The sequence below is a fragment of the Mus caroli genome, unplaced genomic scaffold (assembly GCF_978045245.1).
Source record: "Mus caroli unplaced genomic scaffold, Mus_caroli_1 scaffold_2, whole genome shotgun sequence".
NCBI classification, from domain to species: domain Eukaryota; kingdom Metazoa; phylum Chordata; class Mammalia; order Rodentia; family Muridae; genus Mus; species Mus caroli.
In genome coordinates this window covers 61303164-61323308 of record NW_028227257.1, presented here as the reverse complement: position 1 = coordinate 61323308, position 20145 = coordinate 61303164, and the positions used below count along the sequence as shown (strand labels likewise).

General features: G+C 45.1%; 1 protein-coding gene across 2 annotated transcripts; it reads right to left on the bottom strand.

The window, feature by feature from the left end:
* Positions 1 to 8364: 8364 nt before the first annotated feature.
* On the bottom strand, positions 8365 to 19648 carry Ccdc32 (coiled-coil domain containing 32). 2 transcript variants are annotated; one of them, XM_021155814.2, is made up of 4 exons: positions 19570 to 19648; positions 17381 to 17630; positions 12243 to 12399; positions 8365 to 9361 (listed from the first exon to the last, which is right to left on the bottom strand). In XM_021155814.2, the coding sequence occupies exons 2-4, from the start codon at positions 17622 to 17624 to the stop codon at positions 9223 to 9225; spliced, it is 540 nt and encodes a 179-aa protein (XP_021011473.1). In that variant the 5' UTR covers positions 17625 to 17630; positions 19570 to 19648; the 3' UTR covers positions 8365 to 9222. The 2 variants fall into 2 exon arrangements, with proteins under 2 accessions (XP_021011473.1, XP_021011474.1); XM_021155815.2 differs by having other exon boundaries at positions 19566 to 19640.
* Positions 19649 to 20145: the final 497 nt, after the last annotated feature.

The following is a 20145-nucleotide window of genomic DNA, read 5'->3' as shown; positions in this document are numbered from 1 at the left end:
TGGCATTCCCCTATATTGGGGCATATAAAGTTTGCAAGTCCAATGGGCCTCTCTTTCCAGTGATGGCCGACTAGGCCATCTTTCGATACATATGCAGCTAGAGACAAGAGCTCCGGGGTTCTGGTTAGTACATCATGTTGTTCCAACAATAGGGTTGCAGATCCCTTTAGCTCCTTGGGTACTTTCTCTAGCTTCTCCATTGGGAGCCCTGTGATACATCCAATAGCTGACTGTGAACATCCACTCCTGTGTTTGCTAGGCCCCGGCATCGTCTCACAAGAGACAGCTATATTTGGGTCCTTTCAGCAAAATCTTGCTAGTGTATGCAATGGTGTCAGCGTTTAGAAGCTGATTATGGGATGGATCCCTGGATACGGCAGTCTCTAAATGGTCCATCCTTTCATCACAGCTACGAACTTTGTCTCTGTAACTCCTTCCCTGGGTGTTTTGTTCCCAATTCTAAGAAGGTGCACAGTCTCCACACTTTGGTCTTCATTCTTCTTGAGTTTCATGCGTTTAGCAAATTGCATCTTATATCTTGGGTATCCTAAGTTTTGGGCTAATATCCACTTATCAGTGAATACATATTGTGTGAGTTCTTTTGTGATTGTGTTATTTCACTCAAGATGATGCCCTCCAGGTCCATCCATTTGCCTAGGAATTTCATAAATTCATTCTTTTTAATAGCTGAGTAGTACTCCATTGTGTAAATGTACCATAATTTCTGTATCCATTCCTCTGTTGAGGGACATCTGGGTTCTTTCCAGCTTCTGGCTATTATAAATAGGGCTGCTATGAACATAGTGGAGCATGTGTCCTTTTTACCAGTTGGGACATCTTCTGGATATATGCCCAGGAGAGGTATTGCTGGATCCTCCGGTAGTACTATGTCCAATTTTCTGAGGAACCGCCAGACTGATTTCCAGAGTGGTTGTACAAGCTTGCAATCCCACCAACAATGGAGGAGTGTTCCTCTTTCTCCACATCCTCGCCAGCATCTGCTGTCACCTGAATTTTTGATCTTAGCCATTCTGACTGGTGTGAGGTGGAATCTCAGGGTTGTTTTGATTTGCATTTCCCTGATAATTAAGGATGTTGAACATTTTTTCAGGTGTTTCTCTGCCATTCGGTATTCCTCAGGTGAGAATTCTTTGTTCAGTTCTGAGCCCCATTTTTTAATGGGGTTATTTGACTTTCTGGAGTCCACCTTCTTGAGTTCTTTATATATATTGGATATTAGTCCCTTATCTGATTTAGGATAGGTGAAGATCCTTTCCCAATCTGTTGGTGGTTTTTTTGTCTTATTGATGGTGTCTTTAGCCTTGCAGAAGCTTTGTAGTTTCATGAGGTCCCACTTGTCAATTCTCGATCTTACAGCACAAGCCATTACTGTTCTATTCAGGAATTTTTCCCCTGTGCCCATATCTTCAAGGCTTTTCCCCACTTTCTCCTCTATAAGTTTCAGTGTCTCTGGTTTTATGTGAAGTTCCTTGATCCACTTAGACTTGACCTTAGTACAAGGAGATAGGAATGGATCGATTCGCATTCTTCTACATGTTAACAACCAGTTGTGCCAGCACCATTTGTTGAAAATGCTGTCTTTCTTCCACTGGATGTTTTTAGCTCCCTTGTCGAAGATCAAGTGACCATAGGTGTGTGGGTTCATTTCTGGGTCTTCAATTCTATTCCATTGGTCTATTTGTCTGTCACTATACCAGTACCATGCAGTTTTTATCACAATTGCTCTGTAGTAGAGCTTTAGGTCCGGCATGGTTTTATCACATGCATTGTGATTTTGAAGTTTTTAACATGTGTTAATACCGCTTTCCTTTTCATAGCTGAGTACTATTCCACTGTGCACCCAGAACACACTTTGTCTCTCTGCTCATGTGCTAATGAGAGTTCAAGTGGCTCTGCGGTCCGGGCTGCTGTGGATCCTGCTGCTCCTGCTTGTGAGCTGCAGGAGAAAGATCTGTTCTCTCCTCCCTCTTTTCGTACATTCTCCCCTTTCTGGGTTCCTTCCTTTCGGCATTTTTTTTTTCAGTAAATAAAACAATCTCTGGAGGGAGGGTATAGGGGACTTTCAGGATAGCATTTGAAATGCAAATGAAGAAAATATCTAATTAAAAAAAAACCAATCTCAGGGTTCACAGTGGGATCAAACGTCCTGCACCAGAGTTAGGGCTCTCTCAGTCTCTTCTCTCTCCACCCCACCCCCTATGGCAGCCAAACTCTACTGGAGCTGACTTTAGACGGCTACAAATGACTGCCATCCTCCCAGCAACACAACAGATCTTTGCTGATTCTTCAACCTACAATTTCTTGCTCCTGACCCTGGGGCAGACAGAGCTTCTCCTACCACTGTTTTTCCTCCTCATTGTCCTCCTCCCGGGGTCTAAGAACTCACTCTGTAGTTCTGCTCTCCACCCCAGCCTCCCCAGCGATGAGGTTATAGGCATAAGCACTGACCATGCTCACCCTACAGAAACAAACCAGTTCATTGGGGTTTCTTTTCATTTGGTTTCTCTCTCTCCCCAAAGCAATGATCTTTGACTATGTGTGGTGAGTTTGTACTTGCTAAAAACAGATGAGTCTTGCTTTCATTCTCTTCCTGAAGCAAGAAGCTACTGCCTCTTTCCCCAGTGACGTAAGGCTTTTACTTACAGGAGAAGACTGTGGAGATGATTGAGAAATTTTTACTTCCCCTGCAGCCACCACCTGGACAATTTCTGTAGACTGTGTCTCCAAGGAGAACGTTCTCTCCTGTCCCCTCCTGTCTCCTGCTCTGTTCCCACTTTCAGGTCCCCAGGAGACAGGCCTGTTGAAACAAGGCTGCTTGTGAGTGTAGATTTCTTGTGTCTGAAATAGTATCTCACATTTTTTTTTTCCTTTCCAGTGCTGAGTATCCAACCCAGTGTCTTATGCATGCTACACAAATGCTCCACCACTAAGGTAGAGCAAACCAGTCTAAATGGATGTGATCATCCACAGGCAGATAGCCTACACACAGGTGTTAACATATTTGTAGACTTCTTCTTACCTACTTCATGGTGACCACATCTTTGCCAGAGGTGTAGTACTTTGTGTGTGTGTACCTAGGGCTCTTGGGAGGGGCTTTACTTGATTGTCTTCTTGTAACCTTCTATTTCTTATCAGTTTAAGAAAACCTATGATTAAGACTGGGCATAGAGCTCCTTGGTAGAACACTTTCGTAACAGGAAAACTCTGGGTTCAATCTTCAACATCATATAAAAAGAAACCAAAACAGAGAGATGGTGGCACACACCTTTAATCCCACCACCCAGGAGGCAGAGGCAGGTGGATATCTGAGTTCAAGGCCAGCCTGGTCTACAGAGGGAGTTCCTGGGTAGCTGAGCTACACAGAGAAACCCTGTCTCAGAAAACAGAGAGAGAGAGAGAGAGAGAGAGAGAGAGAGAGAGAGAGAGAGAGAGAGAGGTTATCTGGCTATTTCTCTTTGTTAGAATATAGAAGATATTTTGCTTCCACCATTCTGCATCCTAACTGGAAATACACACCCTCAAGTCATTACCAGGGCTTTCTTAAACAAATATAACTGTTTCAAACTGGACCCCCACATCCAATGTTGCTTCCATCCATATTGTAGGCAGTATATTAAAATTTTGTAACTGCCGGACGTGGTGGCACAGGCCTTTGATCCCAGCACTCAGGAGGCAGAGGCAGAGAGATTTCTGAGTTCAAGGCCAGCCTGGTCTACAAAGTGAGTTCCAGGACAGCCAGGGCTATACAGAGAAACCCTGTCTCAAAAAACCAAAAAAAAAAAAAAGTAACCATCATCAGAAAGTAGGATGATATAGTTGAAATTAACTATATGATATCTGATGCCTAAATCATAGTCAACTGTTGGCTGTGGTCAAGTAACAAATCCAACCCAAACTTAACGATGTAATATTTGGCTTGCCCGTGAATTTTTTAGGGTTTAGCAGAGACTGCTTGTCTTAATTCCACTTAGTGTTAAGTAGGCCTGATTAAAGGCCAAGAATGAAAATAATTTGAGTGAAGGGGGGGATGGGAGGAAGAAAGGAAGAGAGGAGGGTGAAGAGAGGAGAAGGGGAGGGAGGAAGGGAAGGTGGGAGGAGAGGAGGATGGGAGGAAGGGAAGAGGGGAGGATGGGAGGAAGAGAAGAGGGGAGGATGGGAGGAAGGGAGGGAGAAGCACACAGAAAAATGTACAACTTGGCCTCAGAACTTAGCATTCCTTGTGCTGTGCTCTGTTAGCAAAACAGTGACATAAAGGTCTGCCAAGTTCAAAGGGAGAGAATATTGACCCGACATCTCAGTGGAGGAGTGTATACATCACTCTGTAGTGTGAACACGTGAGATGTGATATACTGAACCAGCCATCATATAATTCCACTTGTCGTGGAACAGAAAGAAAATAACTTAAAATAAATCAAGTTAGAAAAAGCAAACAAAACAAAACCACAAGCCCTGTCCTTATAGAGATATATTTATCACGTCTGAACGGGAATAATTTGTACATCTTCCATCAATGTAACCAGGTCATGTCCAGGGTATCATAGCCAACTTTCTAGATGTAAACCTGATGTTGTCACTGCCCTTCTTTAACCAGCCATTAGCTCCTCTTCCCTGAAGCCCTCCACAAGGCCTTGCTTTATTAGCATCTCTTGTTTTGGTGCCTTCTTTGCTCTCTATGCTCCACTGAACAGGATCCTTCAAACACCCTTTCGTGGGGTTGGGGATTTAGCTCAGTGGTAGAGTGCTTGCCTGGCAAGCGCAAGGCCTTGGGTTCAGTCCTCAGCTCTGGGAAAAAAAAAAAAAAAAAAGACAAAATAACAGACCAGGCGTGGTGGCGCACGCCTTTAATCCCAGCACTCGGGAGGCAGAGGCAGGCGGATTTCTGAGTTCGAGGCCAGCCTGGTCTACAGAGTGAGTTCCAGGACAGCCAAGGCTACACAGAGAAACCCTGTCTCGAAAAACCAAAAAAAAAAAAAAAAAAAAAAAAAGACAAAATAACAAACACCCTTTTGCCTAAGCGCTTTGTACACACTCTCTCTCTCTCTCTTTTTTAAAAAAAGTTATTTATTTATTTTATATATATGAGTGCACTGTAGCTGTATAGATAGATGGTTGTGAGCCTTTATGTGGTTGTTGGGAATTGAATTTAGGACCTCTACTTGCTCAGGTTGGCCCCACTTGCTCAGGTTGGCCCCACTCGCTCAAGTCAAACCACACTCAGTCCGGTCCAAAGGTTCATTTATTATTATGTCTAAGTACACTGTAGCTGTCTTCAGAGGCATCAGATATTATCAGTGGTTATGAGCCACTATGTGGTTGCCGAGATTTGAACTCAGGACCTTCGGAAGAACAGTCAGTGCTCTTACCCGCTGAGCCGTCTCGCCAGCCCCCCACCCCACCCCCATACTCTTAGCATTCTATTTCTTCCTGCTCGGACTGGTTCTTCTGCACTGGCTTCCTTAAGTGGCCTCTCTCCAACACCTGCCACCAGCTGGCCTAGGGCTCTCATCTCTCCTCTGCAGGTGCTCAGAAGTGCCCTGTACTTACATTTCCTTCTGTTGGGGTTCTACTTTATTTACCACCACACCCAGTGCCTGGAGCAGGGCAGAGGCTCAGCACATGATGGTTGGCTGAATGGATCTCTGCCTTAAATAGTTCACTGCTAGGCTCGAGTAAACAGTGCTCCCACAAACTATGACTACAATGGCAGTGTCCTGTCTCGACTCCTGTAACTGAAATAGAGCCGATGCTGCGTGAGGTCGTCTGAAGAAAATGTGAGCAGTTCTATGTGGCTTGGGGAGGCAGGATGGAAGATGTGGCTCAGGGCATCTTTCCTCTTCCAGCAATCATCGTGTTAAGCAGGCCTGCCTGAAAGGGACACACCTTGGCAACAGTTGGTGGGATACTTGTTTATTCTGTGTGAACGTCCGGAGCCTATTTCTGGAGCAGGTACTGGATGCAAGCCTGTGCCATTCCAGCACTGACCTTGCCAAGCCCTGGGTGATGAGTACATATGCCAGAAAAAAAATAGTGCCAGTCACTTACTTCCCTGGCTCCCACCCAACCTTCCCTGCGTATACCAGGTCATTAATGCCTTATCCCTGGCTGGTAATTACCTCCCGTGACTGAGGCTGAGCGCTATCACTGCGGTTGCTCTACCGTGTCCTTCAGTAAGGACACGGAAGGAAGCTAGGTGACGAGTCTCTCCCCAGCACTCGCACTTCACCGATTTAAGGAAGTTCTCCCTAGAGCTTCGGGGTGAAAGGAACCAGATGAGTGTTTTAGGCCAATCTTAACTTTCCTATGGTTAGTCTAATTACTGAAAGGGAACTGGAACACAAAGAGGTCATTTGACTTATTTATGACCACACAGCAAGCCACAGGACAAAGATAGCACCCCAGATGCCTGGTTTCAAATCCAGTGCCCCTTCAGGAGCTTAAGACAATTCTATATGAGTACAGAGTTGGCTTCAGGAGCTGATGTCAGATTCACTGTGGGTTAATGGGGTTTCACTTATTAAAATAGCAATTACTTAAGCTGTCACCTCTGAAACAGGTAAGAGGCCATAGCTAAAACTTGCTGGGTTTTTTTGTTTTGTTTTGTTTTTTTGAGACAGGGTTTTTCTGTGTAGCTCTGGCTGTCCTGGAGCTCACTTTGTAGATCAGGCTGGCCTTGAACTACAGAAATCCGCCTGCCTCTGCCTCCTGAGTGCTTTGCTGAATTCTTAATCAAGATGGCTGGAGCTCTGAGCCCTTCCTCTCATACCTCCAGCAGGGTTTCCTCGGAATCAGTCTTCTGCCTTCTCAGACCAAAACATCTGTGTTCTGCTTGTTGTTGTTTTTTTCAACATGTATTTTTTTATCTGTGTGTAGGGGGGGGATGGTGCCCCCAGAAGCTGTAAGTGGGTGTTGGATCCCCTAGAGTTGGAGTTACAAACAATGGTGTGCTGCTGTCTGGTGTGGGCACTGAGAACTGAGCGCAGGTCCTCTGCAAGAGCAGTGTTCATAACTGTTGAGCCATCTCTCCAGCCCCCAAATTTTCTGAGGTAGAAAATAGGAGGTAGAGAAAAGAAAAAGCTAAGATTTTGCCTTAATTATAGAACCACTACTTTTGGCTATAAAAGACTGTCTTACGGTCCCTAGGACCAGCTGCTCTTTGGTAGAGTTTCTCTGAACCTTACTTGTTTTCTTCCTTCTCGTTCCGGAGGAAGAATGGTTTTCTTTTATGATATGGGATGAAGAAAAATCTTAGCCTTTTTCTTCTAATCCTCTCCATGTAGCCGAAGCCATTAGTTGGCCCCAGAGGAATAGAGAAGTCTGTCATCTGGCCTCGAGAGAGAGCGGGGGCAGCTAGAGAGCCTGGGGCAGCACTGGATTCTATCAGTGTTCAGGCTTCCCAAGGTGCCACCAAATATCAAATATATCAAATATATCCAACTCACCAAGAGTAGCAGGAATAGAGCTAACACTGGTAGTTAACGAAAAAAGAGCTGAGAAAAGCGTATCTGGAAATGATCAAGCATTTCTGTCATTAAGCAAATATACGGTATGACCTGCCTGGCTCCTATCCTCCTCAATATGGCAAATACTTTGATTTGGAAATGAGCAAGTGTTCTCTGAAAAGTTTTAGGCATGGTTCCTATCATATCTTATCGTCACTGTCACCCAGGAGCCACAGTCCCAGAATCTTAGCACAGAATGTTTCAGTGTAAACTGTCAGAAACATGTTAAAAACTAGAGACCTGGGACTGGAGAGATGGGTCAGCAGTTAAGAGCATTTATTGCTCTTGCAGAAAACCTGGGTCCACCCAGCATCCACATGGCACCTGCTGGTAACGTCAGTTGCAAAGGATCCAATATCCTCTTCTGGTGACCGTGGGCTCTTGCTCATACACGGTATACATAAACTCACACAAGCAAAGGACATACACATAAATAAAACAAATAAGAAAATAAGAAAATCTGTTCTTTTTTTGAGATTTATTTTTATTTATGTATATGAATATTCTATCTGCATTTACACCTGCCTGCCAGAAGAGGGCATCAGACCCCCATTACAAATGGTTTTAAGAGACCATGTGGTTACTGTGAATTGAACTCAGGACCTCTGGAAGAGCAGCCAGTGCCACTGAGCCATCTCTCCAGACCCCAATCTCTTCCTTTTTTGAGACTGAGTCTCTCTATGTAGCCCTGGCTATCCGGGAACTTGTTATGGTCACCAGGCTGGCAAAGGTTGCTGGCTCCCCTGCCTTGGCATATCTTTGTCTTTACTTCCTGTGTCCTCGGCATTCATGTGAGGGGAAATGGGTCAACGGCACCCCACACACACACACACTACACAGTTGCTCCAATGAGAAAGTTTTATATAGACAACTCAAACTTTACATGAACAACACAATAAACAAGGAGTAAATGCAAGCTCAGTCTCAGTCGGGGAACTTGCCACGGGAAGCAAGTTTGGAATTAATCGAGAGTTGTGTCAAACCATATTTACAAGTCTAATTTGGAACGTGTAAAGTTCCTACAAGCAGAAGCTGGGGGAGAAGCCACGAAATAGAAAATATATCTACGCAGATATAAACACCCACGTTTTCACACTTCTTTTTTCTTCTTCTTCTTCCACTTTTTGACAAAAGGAACAAATCTAAAGGAAAAGCCGGTTCCTGGGAGTCCGTCCATTTACGATGAGTATGTGAGCGAGTCTGGCGGGACTTGGACTCAAGGACACTGACTTCACTCTCCTTGGCTACCCTTGTTCCTGACTACTTAACTATGGAATGCTTGAGACACACGCATGAAGATCCAGAAGAGGGAGAGAAAACATGGCTCACTTGACTGATCCATTCTATCTGAGGGCTCCAGTGTCCCCGAGCTCTGCTCGAATGCGCTCAGTGTTTCACACTCCGCTCTTCACTGGGTCCTTACAGACCCCTAACCCACAGCCCGCAGCCGCAGTGCTCAGTCAAGCTGTGAGACACGCAGGACAGCAGTGTTTTGATCCAGCACACACTGGGTCTGTCACTTCATCCAGGACAGTCACACATGCCAGCCCTAAGCAAGTCCCCGGGGCCAGCAGCTGTTTGCTTTGTGGAGTGGAAGTCTGGGCTTTTTCCCCTCCCTGGGTTTCTCCTTGCTGCCGTGCTGTCAAGCTCTCCGCGGTTCCCCCTGGGCCCCAGACAGCTGCTTGGCGTATGTGTGTGTAATTTATTGTTCTGCTGCCGCTGGCTTGTCCCCGGCCTCTGGCTTCTCAGCCTGCGACTCCGGAGGGATGAGGAACTGGACCTCCTCTGTGCTGATGGCGACTTTATCCGGCTGGAGCCACCTTTTGAAATGTTCCAAGGTGCTACAAAAGAGCAGAAGGAATGGCTGGGTCAGATCTCTCTGATTAACTGCTTAGCGATTGGCTCAGTTACTCAAGTCCTGTACCCCTGCCCACCACCGATTTCTTCCCACCTCTGTTTTTCCCTGCTGACGCGCTGAGAGCCTTGCTACTAATACTCTGACAGCTGCACATCCTGGCAGCCCAGCAGCATCATTTACCCCCTAGTGGGCACTTTGGCTCTAAGCAGCGCCAGGGCCCCTTCAAAGCAGGGCCTTTGAAGGCTTGATGGGAGTAGCTGAAGAGCTCGTGCCTCGGTCTTAGTTTTTGTTCCCTCGGATCTGAAGAGGAAAGAAATTGTCAAGGGGATGAAACACTCAAATAAATATCAAATTATGGGTGAGACAGAAAAACCTGAGGTCTTTTCTACCTAAGACAGTATGGGGCTCAATTACACAAACAGAGCTTATCTGTAAGAACTGTAATTTGGGGGGTTGGGAGGAGGGCTCGGAGATTAAGATCCCTAGACAGAAACCCAGTGTTCCCACCAAGGAATGAGCATTATGCCACAGGGCTCTTTCATTTGCCTGTGGTTGTCAGATTCATGTCTCTCTCCTACCTCCCTTAAGAATCCAGGATCCTGCCAGGTGGTGGTGGCGTACGCCTTTGATCCCAGCACTTGGGAGGCAGAGGTAGGCGAATTTCTGAGTTCAAGGCCAGCCTGGTCTACAGAGTGAGTTCCAGGACAGCCAGGGCTACACAGAGAAACCCTGTCTCAAAAAAAACAGGAAAAAACCCAAAGAACCCAGGCTCCTATCCCTTCCAGTTATTTACACATTCAGAGTAGACTATAAATGGCTATAAATCATGTAAACCTCCTGTATGCTCTTCACTAACTCCGAGTAACTAGGTATTGGTGGCTCACACCCAGAATCCTCAGCATTGAACTGAGGACCTTCACAAGTTCAAGGCTAGCCTAGACTACAGGATGAGACCACACTGCTTAACCAGTCAATGAAACAACTGAACAAACAGAATAAAAAAAACCATAGGACTGTGCTTTCAACAGGAGCACCTCTCACCAGAGGAATCTCCTACCTGGCCTGTTTAAAATGCAAACTTTGAGTTTGAAAACAAACGCATAGCTACTGTTTCCCAGAGCTTGTTCTGCATACCAACAGCTGTATTCCCACAAATGTAGGTAAGAGGAACAGAACCCAGTGTCAGAGGTCGGGAGAAGCGCAGTAGGTTGGTGTATGTCCACAACTCAAAGAAAATCAGATGAAAGAGACATTACTTCTTATCTACTGCCCTTTTCATGGAATTGTTCAAATTATTTAGAAAAGGGAAAATCAGAACAAATGCGGGGAAAGGCACACTGGTTTCTGTAGGATCACATAAACATAGTGATCTTGACTCTGCAAGAGAAAGTTCCATGTCTTAGAACTGGAGTAGAGGGAGATTTTCAGGAAGACATCTTTATGCCAAGCTATGAACAGGTCAGGAATCTATGAAAAATATATTAGTTTTTGAGCCTTCTGGGGGTGGTTTGGCTGAGGGTACGCCGACTCAAGGCATGAGGACGCAAATGAAAGTGCTTTGTAAGTTAAGTGTGACTGTGAAGTTTTATTTAGACATTGTGTCCTGACTCAGGCAATAGCATATTCACATGACACAATGGGACTCTCACAATCAATATTAACTATGTGTTGTGAGCGAGAGTCATAACCCCCTAAGGCCTTTAGTTGTTATTCCTTCCACCAATTTTTTAAATTGTGTTTTTATTTCTTTAAATTTAATTTTAAAAACATGTGATGCTCATGTGTGGTATGTGCAAGTGCAGGTACGAAGACCCTTGGGCGTGCACTCAGAGGTGAAAAGGAGACAACCAGGGTCTTAATCCACCATTCTCCACCTCCTCCCCTGGAGACAGTGTGTCCCACTGAACCTGGAGTAGGCTGGTGATTTTACAGAGGGTTACAGTTAAGGCACCGCCTTGGGTCTCACAAAAGACTTCTGTCATTAAAACAGTGTTGAGACCAAAGGACCATGGGGACTTTGGAAGCTGGACTAAATGCATTTTGCATTATGATACAGTCACCAGCCTATGAAGGCCAGGGAGTGAAAATGTGGCAGTTTGAATGAAATGTCTCCCATATGCTTGGGCATTTGAACACTTGGTTCCCAGCTGGTGATGCTGTTTGGGAAGGATTAGGAGGTGTGGTCTTGATGGCAAAAAGTACACTCCTGGGGGACAGCTTTGAAGTTCCAAAGCCTCCCGAAACTCCAAGTTTACTCTCTCTGTACCCTGTTTGTGGTTCAAGATGTAAACCCTCAGCTTTCGGCTTTTGGCTCCAGTCACCACGCATCCCTAACGTGCATCCCTGCCGTGAGAGCAATGGACTCTTATCCCTCTGAGACCATAAGCCCCCAAATAAATCCCTCCTTCTGTAAGTTGCCTTGGTTATGATGTCTTATCACAGCAATAGGAAAGTAACTGACACTCTCCTCCAGTCACCGAGCACAGTGTTAGCACATAATAGATGCTTAACAAATATATCTGTTTGATCCACACACATTTATTGGGTGGCTAGAATATGTAGAAGTTCCATGGCACTGAAGATTAGAGGATAAGAAGACATAGCGCTAGCTGGCGCTCCAGTGCCATCTTTCTCCAGTGCAGGGTACACTTGAAGAGAGCAGTTTATCCTCAACTCTCTTCATTCTAAAAAATCTAAAAAATCTACTCCTGGTCCATACAGGACTTATTGGACAACCTTGCAAGGGCTGATTTCAGCTCACAGAGGTATCAGCATCAACTGGTACCAGTGCTCCGACACCACTCTACCTGAGTTCTTTAGTGAGTGAGAAGTAGTCTTAATGAAGCCAGCTGTCAGTCAATTACCTCTCATCGGAATCAAGTCCATCCACAAAGAACTCTGACGCTAACTTCTCCTGGAGGAATCGATCCCAGCACTCCTTCTTAGCTTGGGCCAGAGTTCGAAGCATGTCCTTGGAAGTTACTTCCTCATTTAAACCTTTGATTCTTCTTAGTTTCTTCTCTGAGGAGAAAAGAAATGGAGCGTGACGTAGACAACGAAATGGCATTTTAATTAAGTCTAAGGTGCAAAATGTGAAGCGAGCAGTTCTCTCCAGCCGGGTGTGATGGAGAAACCTGTAATTCTAACACTTGGGAGGCAGAGGCAGGTGGGGAGGTCAGGAGTTCAAGGCTAGTCGAGGCTACAGGTTACCTTGTCTCAAATATCCAACCAAACAGATCCCCCCACCCCCCAAAATCCTTTTACTGATGAATACATTCGCAGTCCCTGCAAAAGGACTCATTTGAGAGCTGAGAGTTGACTGAATATGCTTGTCTTCCACATCTTGCACTATATCGAGTAAATGTTTAACCCTGAAAAAAGGAAGAGCCATTGGGTCTCAGAAATAACTCAATAGCATGTTTGTTTATTTTTTTAAATCACAGAATCCCAGCAGGTATCTCTCTAAGGAATGCCTGTCTTCCATGCGTGTTCCAGCTCCTGTTTTCAACTCCTTGAAAATAATGTCTCTGAGGAGCAAATGGCTTCTTCTTCTTCTTCTTCTTCTTCTTCTTCTTCTTCTTCTTCTTCTTCTTCTTCTTCTTCTTCTTCTTCTTCTCCTCCTTCTTCTTCCAAGGACATGAAGTGTTTTCCAACCCTCAGGAGACAGAATTTGAGGAAATGACGAGAGCCCCAATGGTTGATTAGACTCTGGAACCAACTCAATGGGAACACAATAATAAGAGACCTTTAGGAGCTCTATGTGGGATTACGCTCTTGATTAAAGAAAAATATCACCCAACATTTCAAAAAGTTGCTCAATTTGTGGCCTGGATATTGGAGCCTAATAAAAGCAAACATACTGTAATCCTTTGAGAGCGACTCAAGGGGCTTCTTGGTGCTAGACCTTTAATTACTCTTCCTTGCGTTGTAATTGTTGAGGAGACCCCTTTCAAAAGCACACCAGAAATGACATCACCATTATTTTCTGCCTTAATCTAGTCGTTACTTCAACCATATGATTCAGTCACATTGTAGTCTAGGACAAGCCACAAATGCCACAGTGTCCTTAAGACAGGTGACGTCACGTGCGTCTTACTCTGAGTAAGTAAGCTCTATCCAGTTCTCTGATGAAATCGCCTTTGTCAGACCAAATCCTGAATGATAAGCAAAGTGTGAGTCTGCACATGAGTCATAGAACAAGGTTCTCCAAGCAAGCCGGCTGCTGCCATCTTCAAATCAGCTGCTGCTTACAGGCGAGCATCCCCAACAACCCGTTCACTGCTGACATGCCCTCAGGGCAGTGGTTCTGAACCTGCTTATTGCTGCTACCCTTTAAAACAGCTCCTCATGTTGTGGTGACCCCCAAACAAAAAACTGTTTCAAGGCTACTTCATATCTGTAATTTTGCTACAGTTATGAATTGTAATGTAGATATCTGATATGTGATCTGTATGAGAGGGTCATTTAATTCTCTCTGAGGTCGTGATCCACAGGTTTAGAACTGCTGACTTAGAGGAAGGAGGCTGTAGGACACTCATCTGAGATTCTGGTTCACCGCCCCCACCTCACCCCCACCTGACCCCACCCCACCCGTACTTCAGCCATTCTGCCCTACTTGCATGTGGGTAGCCTCAAGAGGTGTCACATTGTATGAGCTGGGAAGGTTGACTGAAAGGAGGGATTCCATCTATGCAGCTACTAGGAAGCCATCTTCCAGAGTAGTTGATGTCTTTCAGGGTTACCTGCTTTGGGGCCAGCCATTCTCCTACAAGTAACCTCTCATCCATGCTCTGTAAGTAAGTCCAAAAAAACCTCATTGGTTTCCCAGGGTGAGCTATGGTGTTATAGTACTTAGCTTAGTCGTTAAGACCCCATAAGGATGGGGTAAATATCGTCTCCCAGAAAAGGATGTTCAAAACAACAAGCAGATGACAGCTGTTTGAGGGATGGCCATTAATCTTAGAACTAAGAGAAAGGTTGTAATCCGCAGTCTTGTTTCCATTTCTAAACAAGTGACATCAGCTAACAGCTGCTGACCAAAACCATGAACACCTTGTATTTCTGTAACTCACCAGCAAGAGGCCACCCAGGTAAAACACCTGCAGTTGATAAACGGTAATATTTTTTTTCCTTAAGGATAATGCATTTATCTAGCTGGATTTATAATTGTTGCTCTTATTGGTGGATTCTTTTTGGCACAGGCTTATTTGGCAATAAAAAACAATCTTCAGATAGTCTGGTCTTAGTTGTCATGGAGATAGGTACTCTTTGGGACTAGAATGGGCTTCTGAGGGTGCTAAGTTCCCTAGCAGATGTAGTTTTAACAGGCAGACAGAGCCAGGTACTGCTGCACACCCAGACCTGCTTGCCATCATCACCCAATTCTTTCCTGGGCTGCAAAAAGCCTCTTGGCTTCCTCAAGAAGGAAATCTTTTTTTTTTTTTTCCCCCCTTAAGCTATATTTAATGAATGAGTGCTCTACCTGCATGTACACCTGTGTGCCAGAAGAGGGCATCAGATCCCATTATAGATGCTCTGAGCCACCATGTGGTTGCTGGGGATTGAAACTTGGGACCTCTAGAAGAACAGTCGGTGCTCTTAACCACTGAGCCATCTTTCCAGCCCCAAGATGGAACTCTTAATTTCCAGTTAGTTTCTTACCTGACTCTAGAAAGGCCAGTGGCGTTTTATCTTTCCGACCAATACTCAATCAACACCATCACCCCAAGAGTGTTCCTTATAGGGCCCAGTCACATGTTATCAACCAGCCAAGGGGCCTGGTTCTTCCCCAGACTGCCTTTATCATAGTGGAGCAGATGCTCTGTCTAAGACAAACGGAAGGAACTCTCAGGCTCTCAGCCATGACCTCGAGCTCTGCTATCCCTGCTGGCTTCCTTATCAGTTTCACTCGGACCCCACATCTTGTCTTCCATCCTTCCCACTGCATTTTTTTAAAAGAATTATTCATTTATTTTATGTATATGAGTGCACTGTCGCTGTCTTCAGACACACCGAAGAGGGCATCAGATCTCTTTACAGATGGTTGTGAGCCACCACGTGGTTGCTAGGAATTGACCTCAGGACCTCTGGAAGAGCAGTCAGTGCTCTTAACTGCTGAGCCATCTCTCCAGCCCTGAAAGTCCCTTTGCCCTCCCATTTCTCAGCACTCGTCTAAGCCCTCTTCTGGCTCTTCCTGTATCCATCCACAGAGGCAGCCTGCCTTCTGTGTAGTTCAATAGTAGACTGCGTGCCTAGCAGGGGCTCACATTTGACTCCTGCCACCGTAAAAGAAACAAAAGTATTTAAACATGCCCTAGGATTGGGGCTTCTTCAAATAATAATTTCCAGATTTAGTTTTACAACACATGGATCTCACCATAATGAAAACCACTTGAGGAGATGTATTTATCCTGAATTAAACAGTACACAATGCATAGGTGAACTGAAACATGACAGACCACTGATCAAAGCAATAAATACCCAGTTCCTTTAAGTTACTAGCAAGAGCTCACCCACAAAGAACAAAACAAAACCCTGCAGGTAACACATGGTAATAGTGAAGGGATTCTCAGTTTTTCTTGAAGGAAGTAGAAAGAATGATGATGCCTATGTAACATTTAAGTTTTGTCTTTTAGAGAATAAGGGGATGATTGTTTGACACACTGCAAGAAGAGTAGTGTACTCACATACATAAAATAAAACAATATGCTGACAGAAATATGTTAAAAACGGTATGTTAATACATAGAATTTTTGTGGTATGTGTACCAGTTAAAAACTATATTTAAAGGGGCAGGAGACTAGGTGTGTTTGCTCGCCTGGTAATCCCCCATCGCTCAGGAGGTGAAGGCAGGAGGATCAGAAATTCAAGGTCATCCCCAACTACACAGTAAGTTCAAGGCCAGCCTGAGCTACCAGAGACCTTGTCTAAAAGCAGAAGCATTGGGTGGGGAGTAGACTGGAGATATGGCTCAGAGGTAGAACTTTGGTTTGTCTAGTATGTATGAAACCCTGGGTTTGAAAGCAGAATGAATACATACATACATGCATACCACAGTCAGAGTCAGCCTATGGTGGATTGAATGAAAATGGCCCCCATAGGCTCATATGTTTGAGTACCCAGTCACCTTGTTGGAGGAGGTATGTCAGTGGTAGTGGGCTTTGAGGTTTCAGAAGATTTATGCCATTCCCAGTATTCTCTCTCTTTCTCCCTCCCTCTGTCTCTGTCTGTCTCTCTACCTTGTAAGATGTAAGGTCTCCAATGTTCCTGCCACCGTGACTTTATTCTGCCAGCATGGACTCTGACCCTCTGAAATGGATGGCCCTAAATTAAACATTGTTCTTCTCCATGTTGCCTCCATTGTGATATATTGTCACAGTCATAGAAAAGGTGACCGAGACGATGCCCTGGACTGACAGCTCCGTTTCCACTTGCACGAGACTGTCTTACTTTCTTGTGTGCAGGCTCTCTAGAGATTTATACTAAGGCCACAGTACAGGGCACTGAACATGTACTGCTCTTTCAAAGCACTGGAATTCGGTTCCCAGCATTAATGTTGGGCATCTCAAAATTGCCTGTCACTCAAGATCCAAGGGAGTTGAGACTCCTCTGGCCTCTGAAGGCACCTACATGCACATGCATGTACACATACACAGACACATACGCACACTCTTTTAAAAATTGCTATCAGAGACAGAATGACTCTTCTGGCAACATGACTTCATTCCCACTAGTAGTCTATTTAATGGAATAGCTTTTTAAAGTGCAGCAACTAGAAATCTCCCATGTACTGAGTACAAAACACTTTTGACTTACTTGAACTCAAATGGGCTACTATTTATAAACAAGAGGGTTTCTACAGGATGCTAAGAAAGAAGACAGAATTTACATGAAATGGTCTAAAGCAGAAGTCAACAAAAACAGTAGAGGGAGGGAAGGAGGAAATGGGGGAGGGAAGAGAGGCAGACAGACAGAAAAAGAAAAACAGAGATAGACAACTCACCTAGAGATGCTAAATACACTTCTGAATCATGCAAGGGAGCCCACGGCTTTCCAGCTGGCTGGACAGCAGAGTCTGGGGCTGCTGTATGGCCTTCCCCTGCAGGATGGGAGTCCATGAAGGAGTCCGAGAAGGCATTGTCGGAAACATCTTCTTGGGCAGGACTTGGCAGACAAGAACAAATTTCAGCCCAGAGATCCCTGCCAGACTTTGCAGCCGAAGAGTCAAGGCTCTCAAACATTTTCATCTGGAGCTGGAAAATGAAACTCAAGTGAGTAAAGCCAAGTTCAACACTGAACCATGCTGGGTGCAGTACCATGCTGGGTGCGGTGGTGAACACCTTTAAACCCGAATCTTGGGAGGCAAAAGCAGGCAGATCGCTGTGAGTTCCAGACCAGTCAGGAATATACAGTGAGACTTTGTCTCAAAATAAATACATAAAGAATAAATGAAAGAAAGAGAAAAGAATGCAGTATAGTAGATGGAGAGATGACTCAGAGGTTAACAGCATTTATTGCTCTTGGAGAGGGTGAGAGTTTGGTTCTCAGCACCCACATAGCAGCTCACAACCATCTTTGACAAAAGTTCCAGGGCATTCAGTGCCCTGTGGACACTAGGCACGCATGTGGTGCATAAACATTCATGCAGGAGAAACACACATAAAATAAAAATAAGTAAGTCTTTATACATATAGTGGAGACAGCTGTGGTGGTACACACCTTTAATCCCAGCGCCGCAGAGGCAAAGCAAAGGCAAGAGGATATCTGTGAATTTGAGGCTAGCCTAGACTACGTAAGTGTCAGGTCAGGGCTACATAATGAGACTCTATCTCAAAAAAAAAAAAAATATATATATATATATACACACACACACACACACACACACAGGAAACATGAATACATAAAGCAGTTTGAGATGTCCATAAAGGAGCCCAGGACTTTACCATTGGGTGGACAGTGGAGTCTGCTAACTCACAACAGCCTTCACCTACAGGATGAGACTCCACAAATGAATCTGAGAAGCTACAGCCCCAGCCCTTGCATTTTACATATTCAATGAACACAAGACTCTCTATGTTCCCATGGTGCATCAGTGGCTAACTACTGTGCTGTCTGCAGACCTCCCTCATACAGCTGTTCTATCATGGTCAGTTAGGGCGTCTTCAGTGGGACACAGACTGACAGTCTTACATTGTCCCTCACATGTGAAAACAGCAAAAATGGTGCTTGGTGAAAAGTCATCATAGGGCAAGGGTAAGTGTGTATTACGGTAGCAGCAGGGCTGTGTACTTCAAGTTCCCCCACACCCCTATTCATACTTTTTTCCACTTTATTTTTTTATTATTACTATTTTAATTGCCCATATTTTTGCTGTAAAGTGCGATAATTGAATAAGCGTATGCAATGTGTATTCAACCAGATAATTAGCACTGAATGCAAATAATGAAAGAGAGGCATTGTCATCATTTTAGAGACACAGTTAGGGATGGTGGAGCACATCTGTACTCCTGCACTAAGGAGTCTGAGGCAGAAAGAGCATGAATTCCAGGAGCTGGTGAGGAAGAAGGAAGTGGAGCCGGAAAAGGGCGAGGAAGAAGCAGGAAGAGGAAATAACAAGATCAAATGAGCAGTTTGCTCAAAGCTGCATTGCTGGTATGTGATGTTTTGCTTCCAGATCCTTATTTTCACCCAGCACCGACACTATGCCTGCTTGGGAAACACACTGAAAGTCGCCCACGCCGAGATGGGAGAAGGGCTATGCATAGAGTCTAGGGCTTCCATAACCATCTAGGTTTATGGACTCGGTCGACGCCTTCTTTTAAGAGGGCTTTTAAAGATCAGGAAAGCTGACAAGGGCAAAGTCTGAATTCCAGCCAAGTTCAGCCAGCGCGAGGGCCCAAAGTAAGAAGGTCAGATATGTCACGAAGTCCTTAGAATCTCCGTGGAAGTCCTCTACACACCCAAACCCCAAGTCTGCACTCACTCGGGGTGTGGGGGGATGAGGCATGTCCCTGACCCCGGGAACCTTCAGAACGGTAGAGGAAAACGTGTGTCCAGATCCCAGGCCTCAATCACCCCGGCCTAAACAAATCACTGGCCTTGATGATCCGGTCCCTGATACCCTCAGTTGTGTTTCGGGGTCAGGTCATAGTAGGAGATGCTAAACATGAGACACCGCGGCCCCTCACCTACCACAATCACCTTCCCAGCAGTTTCCAAACGCCCGGCTCAGGTTTGTCGCTGGCAGTCAGGAAGAATCGGGGGAGGGGCGGAGTCTCTGAGTGACGGAGCTGAGGAGCCCTCCAATTGATGTCTGATTTTCTGTCGTTCTATGAGTTGATTGGTAAAATAGTTAATGACGCCCAAAGGCGGGCAATCGGTGGGCGGAACTAGTGGTTGCCAGGAAACGATGGAATCGCTTATCCAGAGTTTAGTACCTTAACTCTCCAGGATTGGATTGATTCTTTGCAGGCTCCAGAGTTCCAGCTTTTCACCACCCATCCCAGACTCGGCTAGGGAAGCAGTTTTCTAGACTTTTCTTGGTCCCCAGAGATCTTGATTTCTAAAGTCCTTCTGAAATAAGGTCCCTGCTTATTTTACAAAACTAGATGGTCCTCAAAGCCCCAAGGCTCTAGGCGCATCCCCTTCCAACTGCCCTTGCTTGGATTGTTTTCAGTGTGTATCCCAAAATTAGGTGAAAATACAGATTTGGTGTCAGTAAATCGTGTATCAATTATCTCCCAAACAATTCTCTGAATATTTGTGTTA